Source organism: Ostrea edulis, chromosome 9, assembly GCF_947568905.1.
Source record: "Ostrea edulis chromosome 9, xbOstEdul1.1, whole genome shotgun sequence".
Classification (NCBI taxonomy): Eukaryota; Metazoa; Mollusca; class Bivalvia; order Ostreida; family Ostreidae; genus Ostrea; species Ostrea edulis.
In genome coordinates, this window is record NC_079172.1 from 71,438,679 (window position 1) to 71,463,470 (window position 24,792).

General features: G+C 35.2%; 2 protein-coding genes across 2 annotated transcripts in view; one reads left to right on the top strand and one right to left on the bottom strand.

The window, feature by feature from the left end:
- LOC125658137 (uncharacterized) overlaps positions 1 to 24,792 on the bottom strand; it is a 225,385-nt gene that overhangs the window by 135,063 nt on the left and 65,530 nt on the right. The gene's annotated exons all lie outside the window — the stretch shown is intronic.
- On the top strand, positions 8,804 to 20,945 carry LOC130050441 (E3 ubiquitin-protein ligase RNF144B-like). Its single transcript, XM_056150537.1, has 4 exons — positions 8,804 to 8,881; positions 17,530 to 17,622; positions 19,015 to 19,291; positions 19,753 to 20,945. Exons 1-4 carry the CDS (start codon positions 8,864 to 8,866, stop codon positions 20,409 to 20,411), a joined length of 1,047 nt encoding a protein of 348 aa, XP_056006512.1. The 5' UTR covers positions 8,804 to 8,863; the 3' UTR covers positions 20,412 to 20,945.

Sequence of the window (24,792 nt, forward strand, 5' to 3'; positions counted from 1 at the left end):
TTAATGAGTTTATTGGCAAAATATATTACTTCATAAGTATAGATACACCGTATGTTCTGAATGACCTTAACCTTTCCAAAATGACCTTGGTTGTGTCTCTTTGTGATCAATTTCAGATGAAAGGTTTAGGATGCTTACTCCTTCTAGGCACCTGACCCCACCCCTGGTGTGTCCAGGGTTCTGTGTTTGCCCAACTATCTATTTTGTAGTGATTATAGGAGTTATGAGGTTAATCACTGTTCGTTATCTTCACCTTTCATGAGCTCGGATGGACAGACACGACAGCGACTATATGCTTTCCTCGAAAAAAAAAATTAGATGCATCCCTGGGTTGATATATATTCTGGTTTAGTTTAGTTAAAATAAGTATGAAATAACATCTCTAAAAAAAAAAACAGCATAAGAGACGTATAAAGTTTTTATGTTCAAAAGTTGAAATATATTACCCTTCCCTACGTAACTCTATACAAATGTCCCCGGTGTTTCAGATTTAATTGAGAAATTACAATAATAGATTACATTCCATCTGATAAATTGTAATCGTTTTACTTATAGTTTTATGAACTTTACTTAATATTTGTATAATTTTTTAAGAAAAATGTAGCAAGTGTTGTTAAAGAATCGTTCGACAACCACATGTAAAACTTTGTAGCTTGACATTTGCAGGAGCACGACAGGTACTTAGATAAGAAAAATAATCATACATCGTGAGGAAATCGACTGGAACAACACTGATAATATAAGAAAACGAAATAAATAAAAGACATTTTTATTAGAACTAAGATGAATTCGTCTTCGCATAATTATTAATGCGTTTGATTTGAACAAAACAAAAAACGCCTCTGAATTGCAAATGTCATTTATTATAAAGTACTGTTCATGAATGATAATCATACACATACAAAAACATCACTTACAGTGCACTAGTATAACAATATACAACAATAAAATATCTGTGCAGAAAGCATATCTAGTAAGTATAAATCTATAGATAAAAATGACAAACATTGTTAGTTTATGCTCCGTATACACAAATAAAGATGTTTTCAACTATACCGTATGTAAGGTAATCCCATATGTGTCTATAGCCGTTTTAATGCAAATGAAGCTTGAACAAAATGCAGCATCGTTTTGTTTTTAAAATCAGTTATCAAATTTATCTTATTCGAAATGAACCAGTGTAAATGGAAATGTTTGATAGCCCCGTACCCTTTATTTCATACCATAAATACAGTGGGTATAGAATTTACTCTAATTGATCCAGGGTATGGGTACTTGATGGAACGTCTTCTGAATTTCTTTCGTTAGACAAAGGTAGGTTAACAATTATTTCAATTTTGCAGTTGAACTTGAGCAATCAAAATTTTGAGCTAATTATAGAGTTTTGTTCTTTCTGTTGAATATCATTCGTGAAATCAATCAATTTGCTTAATATTCAAATGAACTGATACCATTCGCGCGGTAATACCGATACTTAGTGTAAATAATCTGCCTATTCTCATACGAATTTTGTCTTTCTGAGTATGTGTCCTTTTGGCCTTTCTAACACTTCGTTTACATGTATCGTTAGTTAGTACTGAATGACGTCATATTTCAACCAATCTAAATATCATGTACTTACTGTCACATTCGATAAATGATTTTCTGAATACGTTAATAAATGCACACGGATAATATTACCATAAATTATGGATTTGATTATCTCATATGCATGAAAATGCTTATTCACAGATCCAGTAAACATACAATCAATCCACAGGTCAAAAACCTCAATACTGAATAATACAATTAAAAATATGATAATGAGTGTCAAATCAGTTCTGATTAAATACACACTGTTATTCGTTGTTTCTGGTAATGAAAGAATTGGTTCATCAGATGAAGATGGTGGTATAATTGTGAAAATTCATATCCGCCTTTCAATCTTACAACCATAAACAATGTGTGTTTGTTTTCAATCCCCACGTCCTTTATTTTCTTATGCACTTCTTCTTGATCTACTCGATATTCTTTTCCACCGATAATGAGTCTAATAGTTTCCAAATCTACCCCCGTGCAATTTGCTAGATGTTGGAACACGCTAAGAAGTTCGTCTGTCTGCAAAACAATAAACTAAGTTTTAAAGAATCTCTGAAAGGATTACCTAAGTTCATTGCAATTATGCGTGTACAAAATTATATAGTTTGTATTATGACTTCGATTTTAACTATTTTAGTAACCTAAAATGAAAATATATACAATAAGTCCGTATAGATTGTAAAGCTCATTATTACAACTGCATTTTAAAAGACCAACGTTTTCATTCCACATTTGGTCATCCAATTCAACTTAAAATCTCTTTTCAACGTTTCTCTTTTCTCCATCATCAACTTTCCAAATTTACATAGCAATATTCCATTGCATATGGTGTTTATATTTCTCAACTGATTCGATATGCAAGAGTGTTTTCTGCGTATGGTCAGTTTTTAAAATCGAGGCAAGCTACCGACAAACAAGTTGATGGTTAAAGGGTTAAATAGTCTCGATTGAAGTCAGCATTTCGCAAATTCTATGGACGTTATAAAGATCTAGTTCGTCAATACAACCTATCATTTGGGTCAAATGCTGACTGACATGTTTCATACCGATTGTTAGCCCATTCTTGGCACACTGAGTTTGACTACAGATACCTCCGTTTACCTGATCAGGATACAGGGCTCACGGCGGGTGGGACCTGTCGACTGGGGATGCTTACTCCTCCTGGGCACCTGATCCCATCTCTGGTGTGTCCAGGCTCCGTGTTTGCCCAACTATCTATTTTGTTTTGCTACTAGGAGTTATGAAATTGATCCCTATTCGTTATATCCACCTTTAATGAAATTCTTCAAGAGAATGTTTCAGTTTTAAACACATTTGATATCCTAGTCAATCGAAGAAATGAATATGAATTACCGCACCTACATGTATACTGGATTCCAAAACTACACAAAACCCTTACAGAGATGCTGCAAAATCAAGCTAACGTTTTACAAACACCTCTCGAAAATATGAAGGAGATACTTCAGACGTATTATTCTACAACATATGCGAGAATTGGTGAAATTCAATTGTGGACTCTCACATCATTCCAAAGAATAGTAAAATTTTCCCAAATCAACAGCATCAGAACTGACGACTTTTCAGCTACCATTCCTCATGATAAATTAAAGACCAGTGTTTTTGACATCATAAACATCTGTTTCTTCAAGAAAATAGAGAACACAGAAATGTTCATATCTAGTGATTAGTCATTCAGAAAATTATTTTGTAAACGCCACTTTTATTAGAAAGATGCTGAAGTTCCTCATTGACAATTTTACATAGTCGTTTGTGATTAGGTTTTCCAAACAGTCTGTTGGAATTCCAATGGATACAAAGTGTTCTCCGTTTTAACATATGTTTCTATTCACAGAAAGCAGAACTTTGTACTTAAGAACACTATTTATCTTGCTCTGACCTTCAACTTGTCATTTAGATATATCGACGACGAATTATCGATTAACATTACTTATCTTAATTCATAAATAAGGTTGATTAGACATATGTCAGTGAACTCGAAATAAATACACCAGAGTCCTCCATAACTACTCATATTTGGATATTTTACTGAACATACAGTGTATGTCTCATATGAATCGATACGAGAGAGAGCATGTTCTCCGTATGATGAATGTTCAAATCGAGGTAAGCTGTTGATGATACAGGGGCTTTAACATACATGTCTAAAGTCAGCGTTGTGCAGAATATATTGTCGTTATAATGATATAGCAAGTACAATTTATTGGTTAGTCGAATGCTGTCTGAACTATTTCAAACCATTGTTAGATCGTTCTTTACACACTGATTTTGACTACGGATTACTGGGTTTACCTGATCAAGATATAGGGCTCATGGCGGTTGTTACCAATCGACAGGGGATGGTAACTCCTCCAAGGCTAGTATGTCCAAGGATTCTTGTTAGCCTTTCTCTTAATTTTGTATCCTTTTCAGAATTTATGAGAATGATCACTGTTCGTTATCTTCACTTTTGCATATATGTCATATATAATGATAACTGATATTGCAATTCTTTTCAAATTTGGTATGAAGCATCTTTGAAACAATGGGGACATACATTGTATATCTCGGGATTCCTGCAACCCTGGGGCGCTAGGGGTGGAACAAAAATGTCCAAGATTGACCAATTTTCTAAAATCTTCTCTATAACCACAAGTTTAAGAAAACCTAATCGTAAATGCATACTAGTGTAGGGCAGGAAGACCTTTAACAAAATTGTACATTTTCATGATCCCCGTGGTAGGAGTTCTGAATCCATGGCGGGGTCAAACTTTGTATTTAATGTTCATGTATGAAACATTTAAATCGCATCTTTAGTGTTATCGATACTTGGCACACTGATTTTAACCACGGATAACTCCTTTTACCTGATCAGGATATAGGGATCACAGCGGGTGTGACCGGTCGACAGGGGATGAGTACTCCTCCTAGGCACTTGCTCCCACCTCTGGTGTGTCCAGGGGTCCATGTTTGCCAAACTCTCTATATAGTGTTAGAAGGAATAGGTCGTCCTTCACAAAAATTGTAAATTTCATTATCCCAGGGGGTAACGGTTTTGGTATAAGGTAGGGCTAAAATTATTATAGTAATTATTATCTTCATCATTTGAAAGACTTCTTTATGGTTGCTGATACGGTATAAAAATAAGGGCATATTTAGGAAAAGTAGGAAAGGATGTACCAAAATTGTGGATATTGGAACTTAGGGTTTTGACTCTAGAACAGGTCCAAAGTAGTCAAATCGTGTTAATTTTATATATATATATATATATATATATATATATATATATATATAAACATTAAAACACTTTTCGAAATATTTCAGCCGTTTCACCAGCCTTCATCAGTCGTGTTTATTAAAATGCATAGCAACTAACTTTGAACAACGTATTATGACGTCACAATGTACATACATCTGAAAGACAACGTCATGTATCAAAATTGCGCCAAAAACATCTGAAAAATTGCGCAATATATATATATTATGTAAAGTATTTCATCAGTATAGACACTTTCGGGGCATTTAAGTTTTAAAAACACGTCTTGTTTTATACTGTTGTTTTATATTAGAATTCAGCTTAGATATTCAGAACAGGATTTTTCTCTAGATTACATAGCCCTTGGCACTAGTGATACTTTTAACTAATGCTCAGGTGACCGATGAGGCATTTTGGGCCTCTTGTTTATTTATACATTTATATAATCACTAAATCATCATTACACGTATGTCATTTAATTCTTTTCTTATTATAATTTGATTGATTTAAAAAAGCTGTTTTGTTTTCTTAATTTCATTTCTGGTACCTTTATCACTAAGCAACGCTCATATAAGTTTTTTGGCGTAAATACCATATAAAATCAATTTTTCCATTTTCCAACTTGTTTTATTTTGCCAGCAAACAACAAGCTTAGTCAACTTGGCAAGTGGCTTTGAGCTATGGATCATAAAAATAATTATAATGTTTGAATTGGTTTGAGGAAATACTGATACAGGAGACATACCTATATAATAACAGGTGTTACAAAAGAAAATAGTCAACCTAAATATTTTGCTACTGCTGTTTCCACTCATTCAATACAGACACAATATCAACTCATTTGTCAAAATCTAATTAACAATTGTCTGATTTTGTTTTATTTATAATTTTGCCTTACCTTATTCATCGTCAACGTTTCCGTTTTAGAGTCTGCGTGGCCCTTGACGAAAAATGTGATTTTGTCAGACATGATATTCTCTCAGCCAAGTTACACGTAACGATGAATATACAAACTCACAGATCCCAAATGAACGAGTTCCAGATAAATACAGTCAATAATCAAAATCTTATGAAATATTCTTCAATCTAAACACAGAAGAAGGTTTCTAAATAACACAGAAGAAGGTTTCTAAATAAAAGGATTTTACAACCGCTATTGGCCTACGATGGTTTATGCTCAGGTATGGAGGTCAGTTCTGGTTATTTCTTAATAAAATTAACAATTTGTTACATCGTTATGATTAACGAAAGAATGGATCTAATTGATAGCAAAACATGTTATTGGTTTATGTCATAACTTGGTGTCACGCAGACACAGATATATAAACCGCGAATCCACACGAAAGCATGGGTATGTCTTAACTATATTTCTTACAAACAAGATTTGATATAAAAACAATTATGAAATTGGACACCGCACCCATAACCGTAAAAGTGAAATATTTACATTTCACTCAATAGAGCCTTATTTTTACCTTACATTTCTCAATCATATCAAATAGAATGGGTAAAAAGTTCGTAGACATGAGAAAGGGGTACATATCACAACTTTTGAACATCACAGGAAATCCATACGTTCCTTAAACTTTTTAAGAATTACAGTCAGAGTATACAAAGAGATCTGTATCAATCTCTGCATCAAGTTGTTTTCTTTTTGTTTAAAGTAAGTGTCCTAAATTAGATTGATTCCTTATGATTTAAGTCATCACTTGATAAATAAGTTTTAATCGGTAATTTTTAGGATGGAATTTAAACAAAAACGTGTATTACATAGAGAATAACACATACCCATTTCCATACCACACCCTGCATCTGGCCGATACACCAATATCAGCCCTCGGGCTGATATTGGTCGAGTACTGATACAGGGTGTGATATGGAAATGAGTATGTGTTATTATGTTTATGACATACATAGAAATAACATACAAAATATGTCTACTTGAACAAATAAAATTTAATCAACATTGACAAGAACTTATTTCGCAGCTATATAAATATAGCATTACCACACAAGTTTGTTGTATATCCGTATGCTCATCACAAATATAATTTAACACAGAAACAGTAAACATAATACTGCTTCTTATCAATCTGAATCGATTCAAAAGTATTTTCTCTTCCTTCATGTTCGTCCATGTTCATGTTGTTTATGTTCGTGTGCAAACTATTGAAGCGGAAAAAACCAGAGGAGTTCCGAATAGAGGGGTTCTGCAAGGGGGTCTGATACGGATCTGCAGGGCTGATAGGGACATCAGTCCCGGGGGATGACACGGTTATTGTAAGGTAAGCTGTATTGCATATGCAAACAAACCTGTATCCATTACCAAGTATGTAATAAAAAGAAATATATGATTTTTAGACGATGGAGAGCGATGGAACACAGGAGCCAAACGTATGATGACGTCATGATACCCAGGGCGGCATGTATGGCGCGAGTAAACAGCAACAGCAAGTGTTGATAAAGTCAATGCGTTTTACGAGCAAAATGAGTTACTAAAAATAATGCATGTTGCTCTGTCGATCAAATTATGTGTTGCAAGAAAATGAAATTATATTTACATAGTATTTAGAAAACGATGTTCCTGTTCTTGGTTATTTCTCAAACAACGTAAGTAGTCAAAGTAACTTTAAAGGTAGTGTCGCTTGATATGCTCTAATGGTGTTTATAAACGTAAATGTAACATACCTGCAATCCTTGCCATGCCATCATAGGAGAAAACGTCATAACCTTAGAAACGGCCGTGCTGCTTCTGGGAACCCCTAGATCTGGAAGATCTAGAGTAGACTCATATTTCATTGTTTGTTTGATTTACGTCTTGTCGAGAAGTATTCGCTCATACCGAGACGTCACCAACTGTAAGTGAAGTTCGGGAAAGGTTTTCTAAGTTGCTAGAACTTCTAACCAATCCCTTTGTATATTTATACAATAAAATATGATCAAATCAAGTGAATTACCACATATTTAGTCCCATGCTTAGCGCTCTGGGCCTTGGTAGTAAGAGTTTTTCAACGTGTCAACGTCTGTCGCCTTCGTTTAGAGGTCATCGTCTACTTATGATTGACGCGGTCATAGCACGAGCAGAATCATCTCAACATAATTTACAAACATTATCATTTATTGGAAAGACCGTATTACACATGCCTTCCATTCCGTTCATAGTCAATTATAACGGTCTAGTTTGACAATGTACAACCTGCCATTGGATGAAATGTTGTCTTACGTGTTTCATAAAGATTGTTAGTCCGTTCTTGACACACTGATTTTGCTAACGGATAATTATGTTTACCTGACCAAGATATAGGGTCCCAGGCGTGTGTGACCGGTCAACAGGGGATACCTACTCCTCCTAGGCACCTGATTCCACCTCTGGTGTGTCCAGGGGTCCGTGTTTGCCCAACTATCTATTTTGTATTGCTTATATGATTTATGAGATTAATCACTGTTCGTTATCTTCACCATTCATAGAGAAAATGTTTATCCATCATAAAGTATCGTCGAAGTACGCATTGATTTGATAAATCATGTTGCATTTCAAAAGAGAAATTATTCATGCTTTTGCAATATCTGTATTCAGAGAGCATATTTCAAATGCCAAACACTGACAACAGATATTGTTTTGTATTTTGTCGAAGGTTAAATAAAATCAATGTATGAGATATCCGTGTCTTTTATATGATCGATTGATTGGTGTACACTTAGCGAGTTAATGTGATAAAGATATATGCGCAGTCTTGCCAACTGCATTAGATTCATATTAATGTAGATATTCTAAAATGGCTTTTTCTGAACAATATCTAAACAATCCGATTATGACTATAATTGGGATGAAAACAAAACCCAGAAAAGCATTACACTAACAGGTCTCCTTACACTGAACCACCGACACAAAGTCGTATTTTAAATTCAACGTGTTGCGACATCTAATTTTCTGCGAATTAGCTGACGATCAAGGAAGACATGAATCGAAGGACAATTCTTCTGAAATCGATTGATTCATGCAAAGGAACTACGGTAAATACCCCTGCTGTGATGGATAGTAACCACAAGGTAAGGCTTGTTTGTGTTTTCTGGGGGGTTGGGGGTGTAATTTTCACCAACTATGAAGAAAACAAAAATAGTTGCTAAGATATGAATTTTGCACTTGTATGACATTTGACCTGAACTTTCACTTCCAGGGTAGTCAAAAGTCATAAAAGTGATGTGTAATTAATATTTAGCATCTTGTGTTACATATAGAGTGTACAATATCATGCGAGCGAAACTACATATACATGTACATGTATATATATCCGCGGATCTAGAATGTTCTCCATGGGAAGTGGGTTCCATCCTCATGCAATTTTTCTAGTGGTCTAATCGAACTAGGGACTGACATTTAGTATTTTATAGGTACAACTGAAACGTGCACAGAAATCGACATATCCAGCTCAGGGGTGATAGGTTCGGGGCCTCTAACCCAACCCCCATCCGTCATATGTGCATACGAAATACTGTATCCTCTAATATTGAAAGTAAGATAGTAATATAAAAGAAAACGGGGAAAATCGCACAATAGGATAAAACAATCTTATTTAATAGCAAGGCGGTGATCATTCTGAAAATCTATATAATAATACCATGTTTAAATGACATATCATTTAATGCATAAAGAGGACATTAAAACAACAAAAAATAAATGTTCATGTAGATATATAGATATTTTAACATGCACCTACTAGTATAGTAAATGAATATACCTTGAATTTTGTTTCATGTTTATCCCCCCCCCTCAATTGTATGCCCCCGCGATCGAAGATCGGGGGCATATTGTTTTTGTCTTGTCTGTCATTCGGTAATTCTGTCATTCTGTAATTCTCTCTGAAACTTTAAGCTTGCTAATAACTTTTGAATAGTAAGTGAAAAAGCTACTTTTAATTTTTTTTTTTACTTTGGTCATAACTTCTAAATGGTAAATATTAGAGCTTTCATATTGTACATGACCATTTCTTGTGGCAAGATCTTTCTACTGGTACTAAGATATTTGTCCTTGTGACCTTGGCCATTTTCGGAATTGGCAATTATCGTGGGCATTTGTGTTTCACAAACACAACTTGTTTCGTTTATGCTATTGTTGTAAAGATACATAACTGAGAGACATTCAGAGTCGTCCACTTCTGCTTCATACTTAGATATTTTATTGAAAGTACACATTAACGCCAATCTGACAACTGTATGACAAACGGGATGATTGTAGCTTCTCCATCGTCAACTTCCCATATTTATGTAGCAATATTCCATTATCACCTGCATATGGTGTTTATATATCTCAACTGATTCGATATACAAAAGTTTGTTCTGGGTATAGTCAGTTTTTAAATCGAGGTAAGCTACTGACAAACAAGTTGATGGTACAGGGATTTCAACAGTCTCAATTGAAGTCAGCATTTTGCAAATTCTATGGTCATTATAACGATCTAGTTCGTCAATATTACCTCGCATTGGGTCAAATGCTGTCTGACGTGTTTCATACCGATTGTTAAGCCGTTCATGGCACACTGAATTTGACTGCGGATAACCCCGTTTATCCGATCAAGATATAGGGCTCACGGCGGGTGTGACCGGTCAACAGGGGATGCGTACTCCTGCTAGGCACCTGATCCCACCTCTGGTGTGTCCAGGGATCCGTGGTTGCCCAACTATCTATTTTGTATTGCTTATAGGAGTTATGAGATTGATCACTGTTCGTTATCTTCACCTTGCATTCACCAGCCCAGTGATATTGATCATTTGATGTCAAGCTTACAGTTACATATCTTTATAGACAACAGTATATTAATAAGTACATTTATTATATACCCAACAATGTATCGTTCGTTGATACTGTGGATTTCATAGCGTGTGATCCGGTTTTCCGGATCACCACAGTGTGGTTTTCTGATTCCGTATCAGTATCCTCTGAAATTGATGACGTTTTCAACAGAGCGCATATTTTTTTCTTGCGCGGACTACTTTTGAACCTTGAACCTTGACACATATCTAATGTAAACAAACCCAAATAAATCGTTCCCGTCACAGTTTACAAGTTGCTGTTTCCGATTTCATTTCATTGGAATTAAGAATAATTAAGAAATAGTTAATGATTTGAAATTTTATAATAAATGATAATGCAACAATAAAATTTACATAATAAATATATCATAGATCGTCTGCATGTAAAATTACATGGAATCTACATGATCATTACATGTCAATCTTACACAATGGAAAATTCATCAGATGTGGGCGATTTAGATACCATTAACGGAAATGATTTGTATCCTGGTGACTTTGAAATATTAGACAGTCATGCTGATTCATTTTTATATGAAATTTGTCGTTTATTTTCGAATGAAAATAACGAAGATGTTGACGGCCTTCCTCTTCAGCCTCTGGAACTTGTACCTGGAAATCAAGGCACCGCAGACACCTTGCCAGAATGTGATCAGAAAGGTGATTCACACAATAATAATGCACCAACGTTTATCAATATAACGGATAATATAAAGACTGATTTTATACAAAATATGAGAAATAAGAATACTGTCCGAAAAACAGAGTCTGCCATGAAACAATTTACCACCTGGCTCAAGCAAGAACCAAGAAATGAGACACGGGAAGTCAATAAAATGAACCCCAGCGAGTTGGACAACTACATTGGCTCCTTTTTGTTGTCAATACGAAAAGCTGATGGTTCGGATTATGAACCTGACACGTTGACAAGCTACCACAGATCGATTGACAGGTACCTACGAGAAAACAAATATCCATTTAGCCTCGTAAATGACAAAGAATTTGCAACAAGCAGAACCGTTCTAATTTCAAAAAGAAAGGAACTAAAACAAAAGGGAAAAGGTGGAAGACCAAATGCTGCTGAACCCCTTACAAAATCAGAGGAAAACATACTAAAGGAGAAGGGGTGCATTGGTTTGCATAGCCCGAAGGCTTTATTAAACAAAATATGGCTACAAAATACAATGATGTTTGGGATACGAGGGGGCACAGAAAACCAAAAATTAAGATGGTCTGATATTCAACTTAAAAAAGATGAAAATGATCGAGAATATCTTGAATACAGAGAACGGGAAACAAAAACAAGAACGGGTGAATTAAGTACTCATCTGAGAGCATTCCGTCCAAAACAGTTTGCAGTTCCTGATGATCCCTCAAGCTGTCCAGTTGCTACATACAAGGCCTTCCGACATCACAGACCTACATCTACCATGAGTCCTGACAGTCCATTCTATGTAGCCATTAATTATAAGCGAGCTCCTGATTCACATATTTGGTACAAAAATCAGCCCTTAGGTGAAAATTCTTTGCGTTCCATTATGCGTGAAATGGCAAAAAATGCCAATTTGCCTGAAAAAAAAAAACAAATCACTCTGCTAGAAAATCTACTTGCACAAAATTGCTCCATGCTGGTATTGCACCTACTACAATTCAGCAATTAACTGGCCATAAAAATGTTCAAAGCATTAATAATTATGCAGTTGAGTCTGTAGAAATGCAGAAAACGATGAGTGACATTCTGTCGAATAAAGAAAGTAAGGAATCGACATCGTGTGTTTCTACTTACTCGCCACCTCGACATCCGCCCACAGCCAGTGCAACTTCCATAATTCTTCATTCCGTCAATCAACATCAGCTGGGGAATTATTTGCAAATGCCAAAATGATGAACTGTACTATCAACATTAATAATTACGGTTCAAATCCACCACAAAAGCGAAAACGCATCCGTGTGATTGAAAGCGATGATTCTGAATAACCGCTTCGAGGTGTAAACATTCAAAATATGAACACTGCGTACACAAAAAATAGTTCCAAAGACAACATGTTTTATCTTTTGTTTTCTGCGAATTTAAAATAAATTCACAGTTCATTTAGCCTTTTAAACGATTTTATTTATATCCAAGGGGGGCATATAATAAATTTATCATTACTACAGTAACGTGATCCGAAGAGTTGGATCACGTCTCGTTGACAGGCGCGGATCATCAGATCAAACTCGACGCTTCGCGTGTCGTTTGATCTGATGATCCGCGCCTGTCAACTCGACGTGATCCGACTCTTCGGATCACGTTACTGTAGTAATAATATATATGTATTAAACATCAAACTAAAGATTTTTGCCCATAATAAAGTCACTCGGTACGCTCCAAGTCCAAGCTTAATGGTTGGATAACCATGTCATGGTATTTACAATATAATCTTTAGACCAATAATTATCAATAATTGTTTACAAGTTGCTCTCCTTTAAAAAAGGGACTGCAATACGTGGGTCATACGCATATGTTTCGAACATAAACTTAACATTCTAGGGTGGGAAAATGTGTTTAAAACGGATGATTTTAAATGTTTTTAAGTTAAAGCAGTAATGATGTATATAAGCTGTATATAGGCCTAATATATTTGAAAGATTTGTAGCTTTGACCTCCAATCTCAGAATTAAAAGTCATCCTTACATTAGATTTGGATCATAAAGTTCAAATTCTAGGCGAACACAATCTGGCTTAATAATAAGCTATGTTTCATAAATATACATAACCCAGTTGTATAAATCTTGCAAAAAAAAATAACTAAATCTAATGGCAATGGCTGATCTAGAGTGGGTTGCAGCCCTCATATTGGTTGAATATTTTTGCAAAGGCCATTTGCCATTTTGAAATCTTCACCCCTCCCTTTCTTGGGCAAAAAGGGTTAAAAATTGGGTCGCAACACACCCATCGAAAATTGTCCGCCATTGGATGTCTTATTTCATTTCAAAAGCTCAGTGCAGCTTCACAAATGAAATCATGCCGATTTTAAGATATAAATAATATATTACTTCAGTTTCTGTTGAGCATTGCCAAGGTGAATGAAGGTGAAGATAACGAACAACGATCGATCTCATAACTCCTATAAGCAATACAAAATAGATAGTCAGACTAACACGGTTCCCTGGACACATCAGAAGCGGTATGTAAATTCATGAATGCAAGGTGAAGATAACGAACAGTGATCAATCTCATAACTCCTACAAGCAATACAAAATAGATATTTGGGCAAACACGGACCCCTGGACACACCAGAGGTGGGATCAGGTGCCTAGGAGGAGTAAGCATCCCCTGTTGACCGGTCACACCCGTCGTGAGCCCCATATCGCGACCAGGAAAACGGAGTTATCCGCAGTCAAAATCAGTGTGTCAAGAACGGCTTAACAATCGGTATAAAACACGTCAGACAGTATTTGACCCAATGCGAGGTTGTATTGACGAACTAGATCGTTATAACGACCATAGAATTTGCGAAATGCTGACTTCAATCGAGACTGTTGAAATTCCTGTACCATCAACTTGTTTGTCAGTAGCTTACCTCGATTTAAAAACTGACTATACTCAGAACAAACTCTTGCATATCGAATCAGTTGAGATATATAAACACCATATGCAGATGATAATGGAATATTGCTATATAAATGTGGGAAATTGACGATGGAGAAGCTGAAATCATCCCGTTTGTCATACAGTTGAGTTGTTAGTTTATATCTAAGTATGAAGCAGAAGTGGATGACTCTGTGGTGTCCTTTATTTCGAACTCACAGGGATATATCAAATCGACATATGAATGAAAGCTCTCATTGTTAATAGACAAAACGTCATCGATATATCTAAAAGTCGAATTGAAGGTCACAGCGAGAGAGTTTTTGAATAAATTCTGCTTCATATGAATATAAAAACAGGTCAGCTAACAAAGGAGCACAATTCGTGCCCATGGGAATTCCAACAGACTGTTGGAAGACCTGATCACCAAAGACCACGAAGATATTGTCAATGAGGAACTCTAGCATATTTTTTATTTCAACTTCAGAGTATTTGGGCGTGGAATCAGAGTGGTGTTTAACAAAGTAAGTTTTTGAATGACTGATCACTAGATATGAATATTTCCGTTTTCCGTTTTTGTTGATGTCAAAAAGTCTAGTCTTTAATTTATCGTGAGGAATGGTCGTGTATAGTGTTGAAAAGTCATAGGTTTTAATGCTATTGATTTGGGAAAAATTCTGTGATTTCAAGTTTACTAAAAGTTCTTTAGAAGTTTTTAGAATCCACATTTGATTAACACCACTTCTGGCATATGTAGTCGTACAGTAAGTTTGAAGTTTCTCCTTCACAGCTGTTAACATTTTCGTGAGGAGCAAAGATAACATTAAATGTTTTTATGAAGAACACTAAAACTCTTTTACACAAACCATACAGAACATGTTTATAATTATCTTGTTTATGAAACATTGCTGATTCCGATAAGTATGTATCTGGGCATGATCAGGCTGATGTGTACGGTCAAGTGTTACCCTGATAAATAAACTTTAAGGTTACATCATCAAGCTCCGCTGCGATCGGAACATCGCTCGGCCTTTTCTGTCAAGTCGGAATGAGTTTTTTTCTCAAAAGGCCGAGCGATGTTCCGATTGCTTCATAATACTTTTGCATGCGCAAGCTGACTTTCCCCCCACAACATCCGGTATAACGTCGCTTATAATGTATTTTATATGTACCGTAGGGTCCACGCAATAATCAAGGACGATGTGTCACGCTCTGTGAACACAAAATTCCACTAACATGTATTTAGTTCATATAATTGATATGAATTATTGAATATTTAAAAAAGCAATAGTCATCGCCTTGTTATTAAAAAAGCTCAACAGTAGCAAATATTTTGTACAACAACAGATACAAGACATACTTATTTTCGTACAATGTACTTGGATTCGACGTAGGTTGTTTGTTTCTCTCTCTCTCTCTCTCTCTCTCTCTCTCTCTCTCTCTCTCTCTCTCTCTCTCTCTCTCTCACGTACAGCCGAGGGACATAATTAGTCGCCATTGGTGCGCAAATTTGCATGGTCACATAACTAGGGCTACGCGCTATAATTAAACACACAATATCCTCAATCTATTTTCATCTTTGTCTAGTCATGCTAAAATTAATGACGCATACACACGATTTCTGTCGTCTGATACAGTTGCACGAAACAACATGGGTCGGAAAGGAAAAGAATTTAGTCCGAAGTATGATTGTAAACGCGGATAGAGAGAACGGAAACACATCAGATTAGGAGAGAATTCCAGGAATTCTTGGATCTACTATAAACGTGTAGCATTATAAAAAGGGTTTTAAGAAACAGGACAGGTAGAAAATCAGCGAGGAAGAGGAAGGAAGAAAGTGTTCACAGATAGAGATATGAACAAACTGTCACGTTAAAAGAAAACAGACGAAGATATTACGAATATAAAACTGGTATTGGGAATGAGGAAGACAATCGTAGGTTTTATTATTATTATCATCATTATCATTATACATTGATATAGCGCTTTATCTAATTAAGACAATTAACCTAAAGCGCTTTACATGGAAAACAATAAAAACAAACTAAGACAAAGAACAATAAATAAATAGAAAAGAATATAAAATCATACTAAAATTGAGGGGATTTTTTTTCTGTACCAATAACTGTAAAAGGAAAATTCAAGAGTTGGATACAAACAAAGGGCTGCCAAGAAAACAGTGATTCGCGAGGTCACCAAGAAAGCTCGCCGTAAGTGGTGTAAGGAAAGGATAAACTGGACAGTTGACCAGGAGTGGATAAATCTGTATTTAGGGATGAAAGTCAGATAGTAATTTTAATTTTATCTGGAAAAAAGACAAACAAAAGTATAGCGCGCAGCTTGTGTGTCCGTCATGTAAAACTTTGATCCCATATTGTGGCCCCATCCTACCCCGTGGGGCCATGATTTGAACAAACTTGGACCTACTCTATGTCAGAAAGCTTTCATGTAAATTCAATTTTTCATGTCCAGTGGGTTTTTCCCCCAGAAGATTTTAAAGATTTTCCCTCTACATTCGTATGTACATGTATCACTGAACAAAACTTATTTTTTTCAGCATATGAATTATTAATAGCGGTTTACATTAATGAAAAGTGAAGATAACGAACAGTGATCAATCTCATAATTCCTATAAGCAACACAAAATAGAGAGTTGGGCAAACACGGACTCCTGGATATACCAGAGGTGGGATCAGGTGCCTAGGAGGAGTAAGCATTCCCTGTCGACCGGTCACACCGGCCGTGACCCTATATCTTGTAAATCTTGTAAATGATAAAAAGAAAAATATCCAATAAAAATATGATCCCCTATTGAGGACCCATCCTACCGCCGGAGCTATATTCAAGTAATTGTGGCTTCTTTGCTAGTTACACAAGTCCTATGGAGAGTATATTAAAAGGCAAACACTTGCATGCGGTATAACTGTATTATGACAGCATCTAGGTACTATACATATGAACCGATAATCGTGCACTTACTGCCGCCGCTGTAGTTTGATTTATCTACCTCTAACTGTGTGTTGTCGTTTACATTTTAATACTGTTGACAAGGACATTTACTCACCACCTCCCTATTTTATTTTCACCCATTTCTCTCTCATGTTGAACAAGAAATTTCAAAACTTGGAGAATATGAATTCATAATATATGCTAGGCTTTGAACATTTTATACAAACCCCAATGCGCGTGGACAGTAATCACACATGACGAAAATGTCTTGGTATACGGTTTATAAATCCACGTATTGCATTACAATTTCATTTACTTATTAACTTGAATTTTGATTTTACTCTAAAGGAAACATGTTTTATTTTAGCTTTCGGTCGTAAACAAACCGAAACCACTGCCTCCCATCGGACATTTATCATTTAGCAATTTGACAGGATCGATGTTGTGCATTTATCCAAAGGTAAGTTATTTAATTCACTTTTCAAAACACTTAGTCTTATTTCTACTAATTTGAAGTGACTGTATTGGACTCATGACTTCAAACATATTCTTTGAATTGGGTCTTTCTGACAGGTTTTATATGAGAATTCTTTTGTATTACAAATCAATGTTGAAATGAATGCATTTTGCGTCATGAACCATGATGTAGATGAAACATGCTGAAACCAATGCTGAAGGAGTACTAATATACTTGCATGAAATTTCCGCAAATCAACATGCTGCTAATCGAAAAGTAATAACCTTAGACGAATTTTGATGGTTTAAGCTATTTTCATTACAATATAGCATTTTCTACCTTTCAACTGATTTAAATATCTTAATTCCCTTAGACGAAAGCCTACCTCGGCCAAAACTTTGCTAGCACTTCTGAAAAAATAATTTCCCTTTCCTTAAGGTAGATGTGTGAAAAGATTGGTCTTTTTTTTTACGATAAATTGTTTCGGATCGGCTCATCATTTTGCTTAGATTGTCAATTAAACGACCTAAAACAATAGCTAGTTACAAAAACATCTACAGTATGGCCAGGCTGGTTTGATGGTTGTTGACAAGGCACTACTAGATCCGTTGGTGTTTGATGAAACATGTTTCGATATTCAGGGATCTCAGGTCAGAATCATGGTATTGTCGGTCGTGTTTTCTTTCCCACGCTGCGTTTATACCCACCATCAAGGTAGATTTATATGCTGTAATTTATGTAAAATTCTCTAAATTGAGTGACCCAGTTAAGTTTTAGGCAAGCTTATTTCTTAGTAACTGTGTGGACTACTTATTGACTATTACGCTGAACACTGTACATGTAACGATGTATTCAATCAGATATGTATCAAATGCTGTTGACTCCACTTTTTTGGCACACTCTTTTTGCCCATAATACATGTAGCTCTAAAACTTCATTGTTATTTCGGATTTCAAACATTTCGGTCGAGCATAACTGAAGAGATATAATTAGTCGAAATGCGCATCTGGTGCATCAAAATTGGTACCGTATAAGTTTTACATGCTGTAATGAGGCTGTTATCATTTTGGAAGAGTTGATGACAATATATTTTTGGGATCAGTTACTATTAATCCTAAAAAATGAAGTGTGTTCATCTGCACATTCATCCTAACTTCGAGTGATATACACCGGGGTACGGATATCGCTGTGTTTTAACTTAAATATGAAATACTGTGTAATATGGGTGCCCACCTGGTTATGTTTGTTAACAAATAGTATCCGATTAAATGTTTCTGTAATCAAATTTCTATATTTTCAATTTACTTTCTCGAAATTATACATGTATGTTTTTCAGCGGTGTTGCTACTCAAAATGATATCATGATATATGCAAGTACACATATTTTTTTTACAGGCAAATACTGTTGGTGAATGTAAAGGCATCATTGCAAAGGATCTAAATATCGAGGCAGTGGATATCGATATTGTGGATATGAAATACTATTTAGTGTATTCAGATGAGTTCCCAACATCGAAATTGCCATTTCCCATTCCAGTGCTCTTGTGTAACAGACAACGTTGTGTGGAAAATTTTCCTTCAAAGCTGAAAAATTGCATATCAGATGAAGAAGATATAGTATTTCCAGAGGGAGGTGAAAAAACCGTTTTAATGTCCTGTGGACATGCTATAAGTAAGTTATTTTCCTAACCTTTATTGACCTTCAGAAGATTTTAAATTTTATGACAGAAACAACGCGTATGTTCATTAATGTAAACCTTGATTTAAGGCATATTCAATAGCAAAAGCATAATATACACATATATTAGACTAATCTCTGTGATTGTCATTAATCTACTGACGATGAATTCACACACTTGGGACCTTATTCACGAAGCCTCCGTAAAGTAACCGGGTCCGCAAACTTTGATGTATCAACTTAGTGAATAAGGCCCATGGTGGGTGTGTCCGGTCGACAAGGGATATTTACTCCTCTTCGAAACCTGGTTCCACCTCTGGTGTATCCAGGGGTACGTGTTGTCCAACTCTCTATTTTGTATTACTTATAGGAGTCATGAAATTGATCACTGTTCGTTATCTTCAAATTTTTACAACAGTGGATTTGGTATTTGAAATTCTCATTATATTTTACAGCACCAGACAATCTTTTCCAGTACATGAAAGTTGAAATTATGAGTGCAAAACACGAAATTTACTGCTACGGCAAGACAAAAAATATCTGTAATGCAAAATGGGAATTTTCAGAGATAGCAGAAAAATGTCTGTTGAACGAAGACGAAAGGAAATTTTATCTAGAAAGGAAAACCATGAACTATATCAACGACACAGAGGTATCAGGTGTGAAGAAATGTCCGACATGCGGGTGTTATTGCACGAAACAGAATGTGTATACTCCAATGGTGCGTTGCCAATTATGTGCTAAAAATGGAATCAACTTTATGTTCTGCTGGGTTTGTTTGGACGAATGGCGACATGATCATGCATGCAGTTTTGACCAGCAAAAGGCTTTATCTCTGTGTGAAATTCAGATTGTTTTAGATAATTGTTCTAAAATAACTGCTGGATATTCTAGCGTTCAGAATGTTCCGTCAAGACGTCTGTGTCCGAGTTGTTTCAGGCTAATTGAAATAAATGATGCATGTAAACAGATGTTTTGTTACTTCTGCAAAGTGGAATTTTGTTTCGTATGTTTAAAGATAAAGCCAGAGAAAGGAGATTTTCAGTGTGGTAAATTTAATGAACCTTGTATGGTGGCTCCTGTACAAAACGTTAAAACTTTGCTCGCAAATTGAACATCTTCCTAGAATGAATAACAATTCTTATAGTCGATTTTTTTCATGTGGTAAAAAGAACAAGTACGTGTAAATGTAATAAACACGTTTACAAACACCTTTAGCATTCCTAAGTGATGATTATATTATATATAGTTATGAATTTTTAGAAAAAAATGTTACATGTATTTGTTTTAAATTGTGTTTACCTCAAATGAATTATCTATCAAAACTTGATAGATACACGTTTTAAAGTCTTTATTGTCTTGGTTTTTTGTTTTTTGTTGTTGTTTTTTTTTGGGGGGGGGGGGGTTGGTTTTATATATTTTTTTGGTTTTTGTTTTTTGTTTGGTTCGACATATTTCTCCATTTATTATTTAAGAAATAAGGTATCATTTTTAGTGTAAATTGGAATATGACATTAAGTTGATAATGTGATCGAATCTTACAACGCCCAATGTGCTGTATAGTTGATTTGATCACGTACAAACTTCATGTCATATCCTCATAACACTCATAAATTTGATATTTTATTTCTTATATTTATATTTCAATTTTGATTTGTGTTCTTCTCGAGCTTCCTTACTTATTTAGCAGATACCAGAAATAACTATCGGACAACACAAGATAGAGTTCGTTAGATTTTTATCAAATAAACAATGAAGAACAATATCTAAGATGATATGAAATGTAAATATTTAAATTAGAAAGTTACAAAACTACAAATTAGGTGTAAAATAGAGGTAATTAAAACGTCAACTCAGTTCAAGACAAGAAAAGCGGAGTGAACTATATCCGTGATGTGATTTGGTCGCAATCAGTAATGGGGGAAACCGTGGCATTAATACCTACTTGAAATTGAAAACGCAATTGTTGAACACAGATGTCGACAGAAATTCAGAGGATCTGAGAAAGTTGACGAAGGACAGATGGATCAAGTTATCTATAAGCTCTTGGTTTTTGCAAGTTTTATAAGGAACATTCACATGAACATTGTTAGGACTTGTGCTTGTAGGACGGATTTAGAGAAAATGCAGGTCTAGGTACTTATAGGTTGCTTTTTACCTCAAAGGTGTGTAGGAGAAAATAAATACGAACTCGCAGAGATGTTTTGTTCAGAATTTTTGCTGTTGTTGTGAACTCTGTTGTAGGATTTTGATGAAGACTCGCAGGTGTGCCATGTGATGAATATTATTGTTCGAGCCTCGAAACCAGTCTCGCTCGTGACCTGTTTAATTCGTATATTTAGTGTTTCACGGGTGGCATCTTTCATTCTACTACATTTGTTATCTTTAAATATCGACTGGGCATGTCCATTGGCGGTCAGAAGATGTTACTAACTAGAGATGGGCATTGAGAGATTATCTTACAACGTAGTTTGTTATCTAGAGTGGGTTCAATCAAATTCATTCTCTTTAGAGGAGTGGACAGGCTTAGCCTACATCCACTCCAATCCGAACTCCTCGAATGTATCGTACACTCGACATAGATCTATATCGATTGTGCGAGACATTCGAGGAGTTTCGATTGGATCCTGGAAAACCTTTGAATGTCGGTACCGGTTACGGTTTACCCTTCGACCGACGTTTCTACTCAAATGTGCCTGAAAGTATGTCATAACGGACTTATGTTCACAATTTTAACATTAATACATGCTGCTGTCATAATTAAAGTACAGTGTATCATTTACTAACTCACCCGGGTTTAGATTATGAGTAATCCATCTTTTAATCTCGATTGGCGGCAGAAAAAAATGGAAACTCTACAGGTGGGACAATATGGACAAACTAGACTTAAAAAACATGCACGTTGTTCTTCGAAAAGCTTTTTATCATTTCACTTTTCATTAAACATATATTTCTGTTGATTTTAACAAGGATACAGATTTTAAAGATGTCAAAAACTTTTCCAAGAAACCAAATGCGTATCTACTAATTTTTTGTCAAATTTTTCTACTTTAGATTTTCGATTCATTTCTACCTCCTTAGGGAAAACTCATAATTCTAAATCTGGGGCATGGAATGTGTCGAAAATAATTAACAGAATTTTCCAGAATCAGAACATGAAGGTTTGCGACAATAAGTGGATTTAGGCTATGCCTGTCCACTTCTGTAAAGAGAATAGATTCAAATCCTATTAAAGACTTTTATACCTTTTTTATCTTTTACTCTTCCTCTCAAAAACCAGTATCGATACCCTATTTTTAGTTTGATTATATAATTTCATTATTACGCGAATGCTTTATTGATACAAAAAAATAGATTTGGGTTAATTGTATCGGGCCTCTTTGAGATTGAGATTGATCACTGTTCGTTATCTTCACCTTGCATTAATGATCGTCGTGCATGAAAGTTTTAGTATTGCTTATATGAGTCAAAGAGTTCTTGATCATGTTGATATATGTAGTAAATCGATGGTAGAACTTCGTGAAAGGCGAAGATAACGAACAGTGAGCAATTTCATAACTCCTATAAGGAATAGAAAATAAAGAGTTTGACAAACACGGACACCTGGACACATCAGAAGTGGGATTAGGTGCCTAGGAGAAAGCGTCCCCAGTCAACCGGTCACAACCGTCGTGTCTCCTATGTCTTGATCAGGTAAACGGAGTAATCCGTAGTCAACATCAGTGTACCAAGAATGGTCTAACAATCGGTATGAAACACCTTCAGATACGTTTGACCCTATGGTAGGTTGGATTGGCAAACTAGATCACTATAACGACCATAGATTTCGCAAAATATTGACTTTAAACGAGATTGTTGAAACCCTTGTAACATCAACTTGTTTTTCAGTAGCCTGCCTCTGTATAAAAACTGATCATACATAGACCAAACTCTTAGCGTATCGAATCCGTTGAGAAATATAAAAATTACATGCAGGTGATAATTGAATATTGCTACATAAATATGAGAAGTTGAGACTGGAGAAGTTGGAATTATCCCGTATATCATAAAGTTGAATTGTAAACTTGCCGTTAATATTATTTTTGCAATAAGATATCTAGGTACGAAGCAGATTTGACGGACTCTGTGTTGTATGTCATCTCCAGTTCTCAGGGATATATCGAATCGAGATATGAATGCAACTAATTATTGTAAAATAGATAAAACGTCGTCGATAAATCTAAATGTCGAGTTGAAGGCCACAGAAGTAGATTTTTTCTACTCGTGTAGAAGCTTTTGAATAAAACCCGCTTCATAATATAATAAATTCGCCTGTCTGATCATGTGTTCACCCACAAACATCAAACTCGTGACCGATACCCCCCTCAAATATAGACATATATGTACATATATACAAGACTGCTATATGCAGTAATGAGAGGCAATATTCTAATGCCTGTACATTGATTTGACATTGATTCAACAACGACTGTCAATTAACTTTTTATGAGACTATTACATATAGATGCAAGTTCGTGGGAGATAATATAAATCGTGTTTAGCTTATATACACTTTATGTTGGAATAAAATATGCTCAGAAAGAATTGGTATATACAGTAGAATTGCATCACTTGAAGCATATTGGTATCTATTCTGTGATGTAAGATTATTCTGTTCCTTGGAGTTTGACAGTTGTGGTATTATTACAATATTAAAAACAAAATATCAAACCTAGACGCAGTTTTCAACTATTACGCGTAGTTCTCTAGTTATTTAATATTTGGATTAAAAGACCATAATATTAACATTCGAACATTTGATTTATTTTGACTTTTTGATTCAAATTATTGATATATACAATCTTAAATTGTATTTGACTCTTATACAATTACAAAAATATCCCTACAAAATACTTCGGATAAAGTCCCACTGTTACATGTAAATGAATCACATTGGGACTTTATACGAAGTATTTTGTATGGATATTTTTACAATTGCATTGCCTAATCAATATCTCTTAAACTATTTAGGTAAAGCTTCCAAGTTTAGTGTATACGTTCTTTATAGTTTGGTGTTTGACCCTGGGGCTTTTACCTGGAAGTTTAACCTACTTTTTGATAAAAAATCTGACCTATTCAATATATTCTAAATTATTTAAGATAGAAGTTTCATAATTTGTATATAGTCTTAAGATTTCCTATGGCAAAATATACCATGATCTATGACCTTGTGACCTTGGTCTTATTCAGAACAACAATATCATGTTAGTCATGTTGAGTATTGTGTGATTTCATTTTAAGTTATATTGTGATACTTTGTGAATAAAAATTTTAAAAATCACAACAGCTGAGCAGCGGAAGGGTAAGTTAAAAAAAATTAATACATTCTTCTCCATAAGAGTATAAAAACAGGCCAGGTAACAAAGGAGCACAATTCGTGCCCATGGGAATTCCAACAGATTGTTGGAAGACCTGATCACCAAAGACTACGAAGATCTTGTCAACGAGGAACTCCA

Bases quoted from the DNA above. Each gene is read 5' to 3' on its own strand.
- LOC130050441 (XM_056150537.1), top strand. The intron at 17,623-19,014 runs GTAAGTTATTTA...TTTTTTTTACAG, and splicing joins TGTTGTGCATTTATCCAAAG to GCAAATACTGTTGGTGAATG. The intron at 19,292-19,752 runs GTAAGTTATTTT...TATATTTTACAG, and splicing joins GTCCTGTGGACATGCTATAA to CACCAGACAATCTTTTCCAG.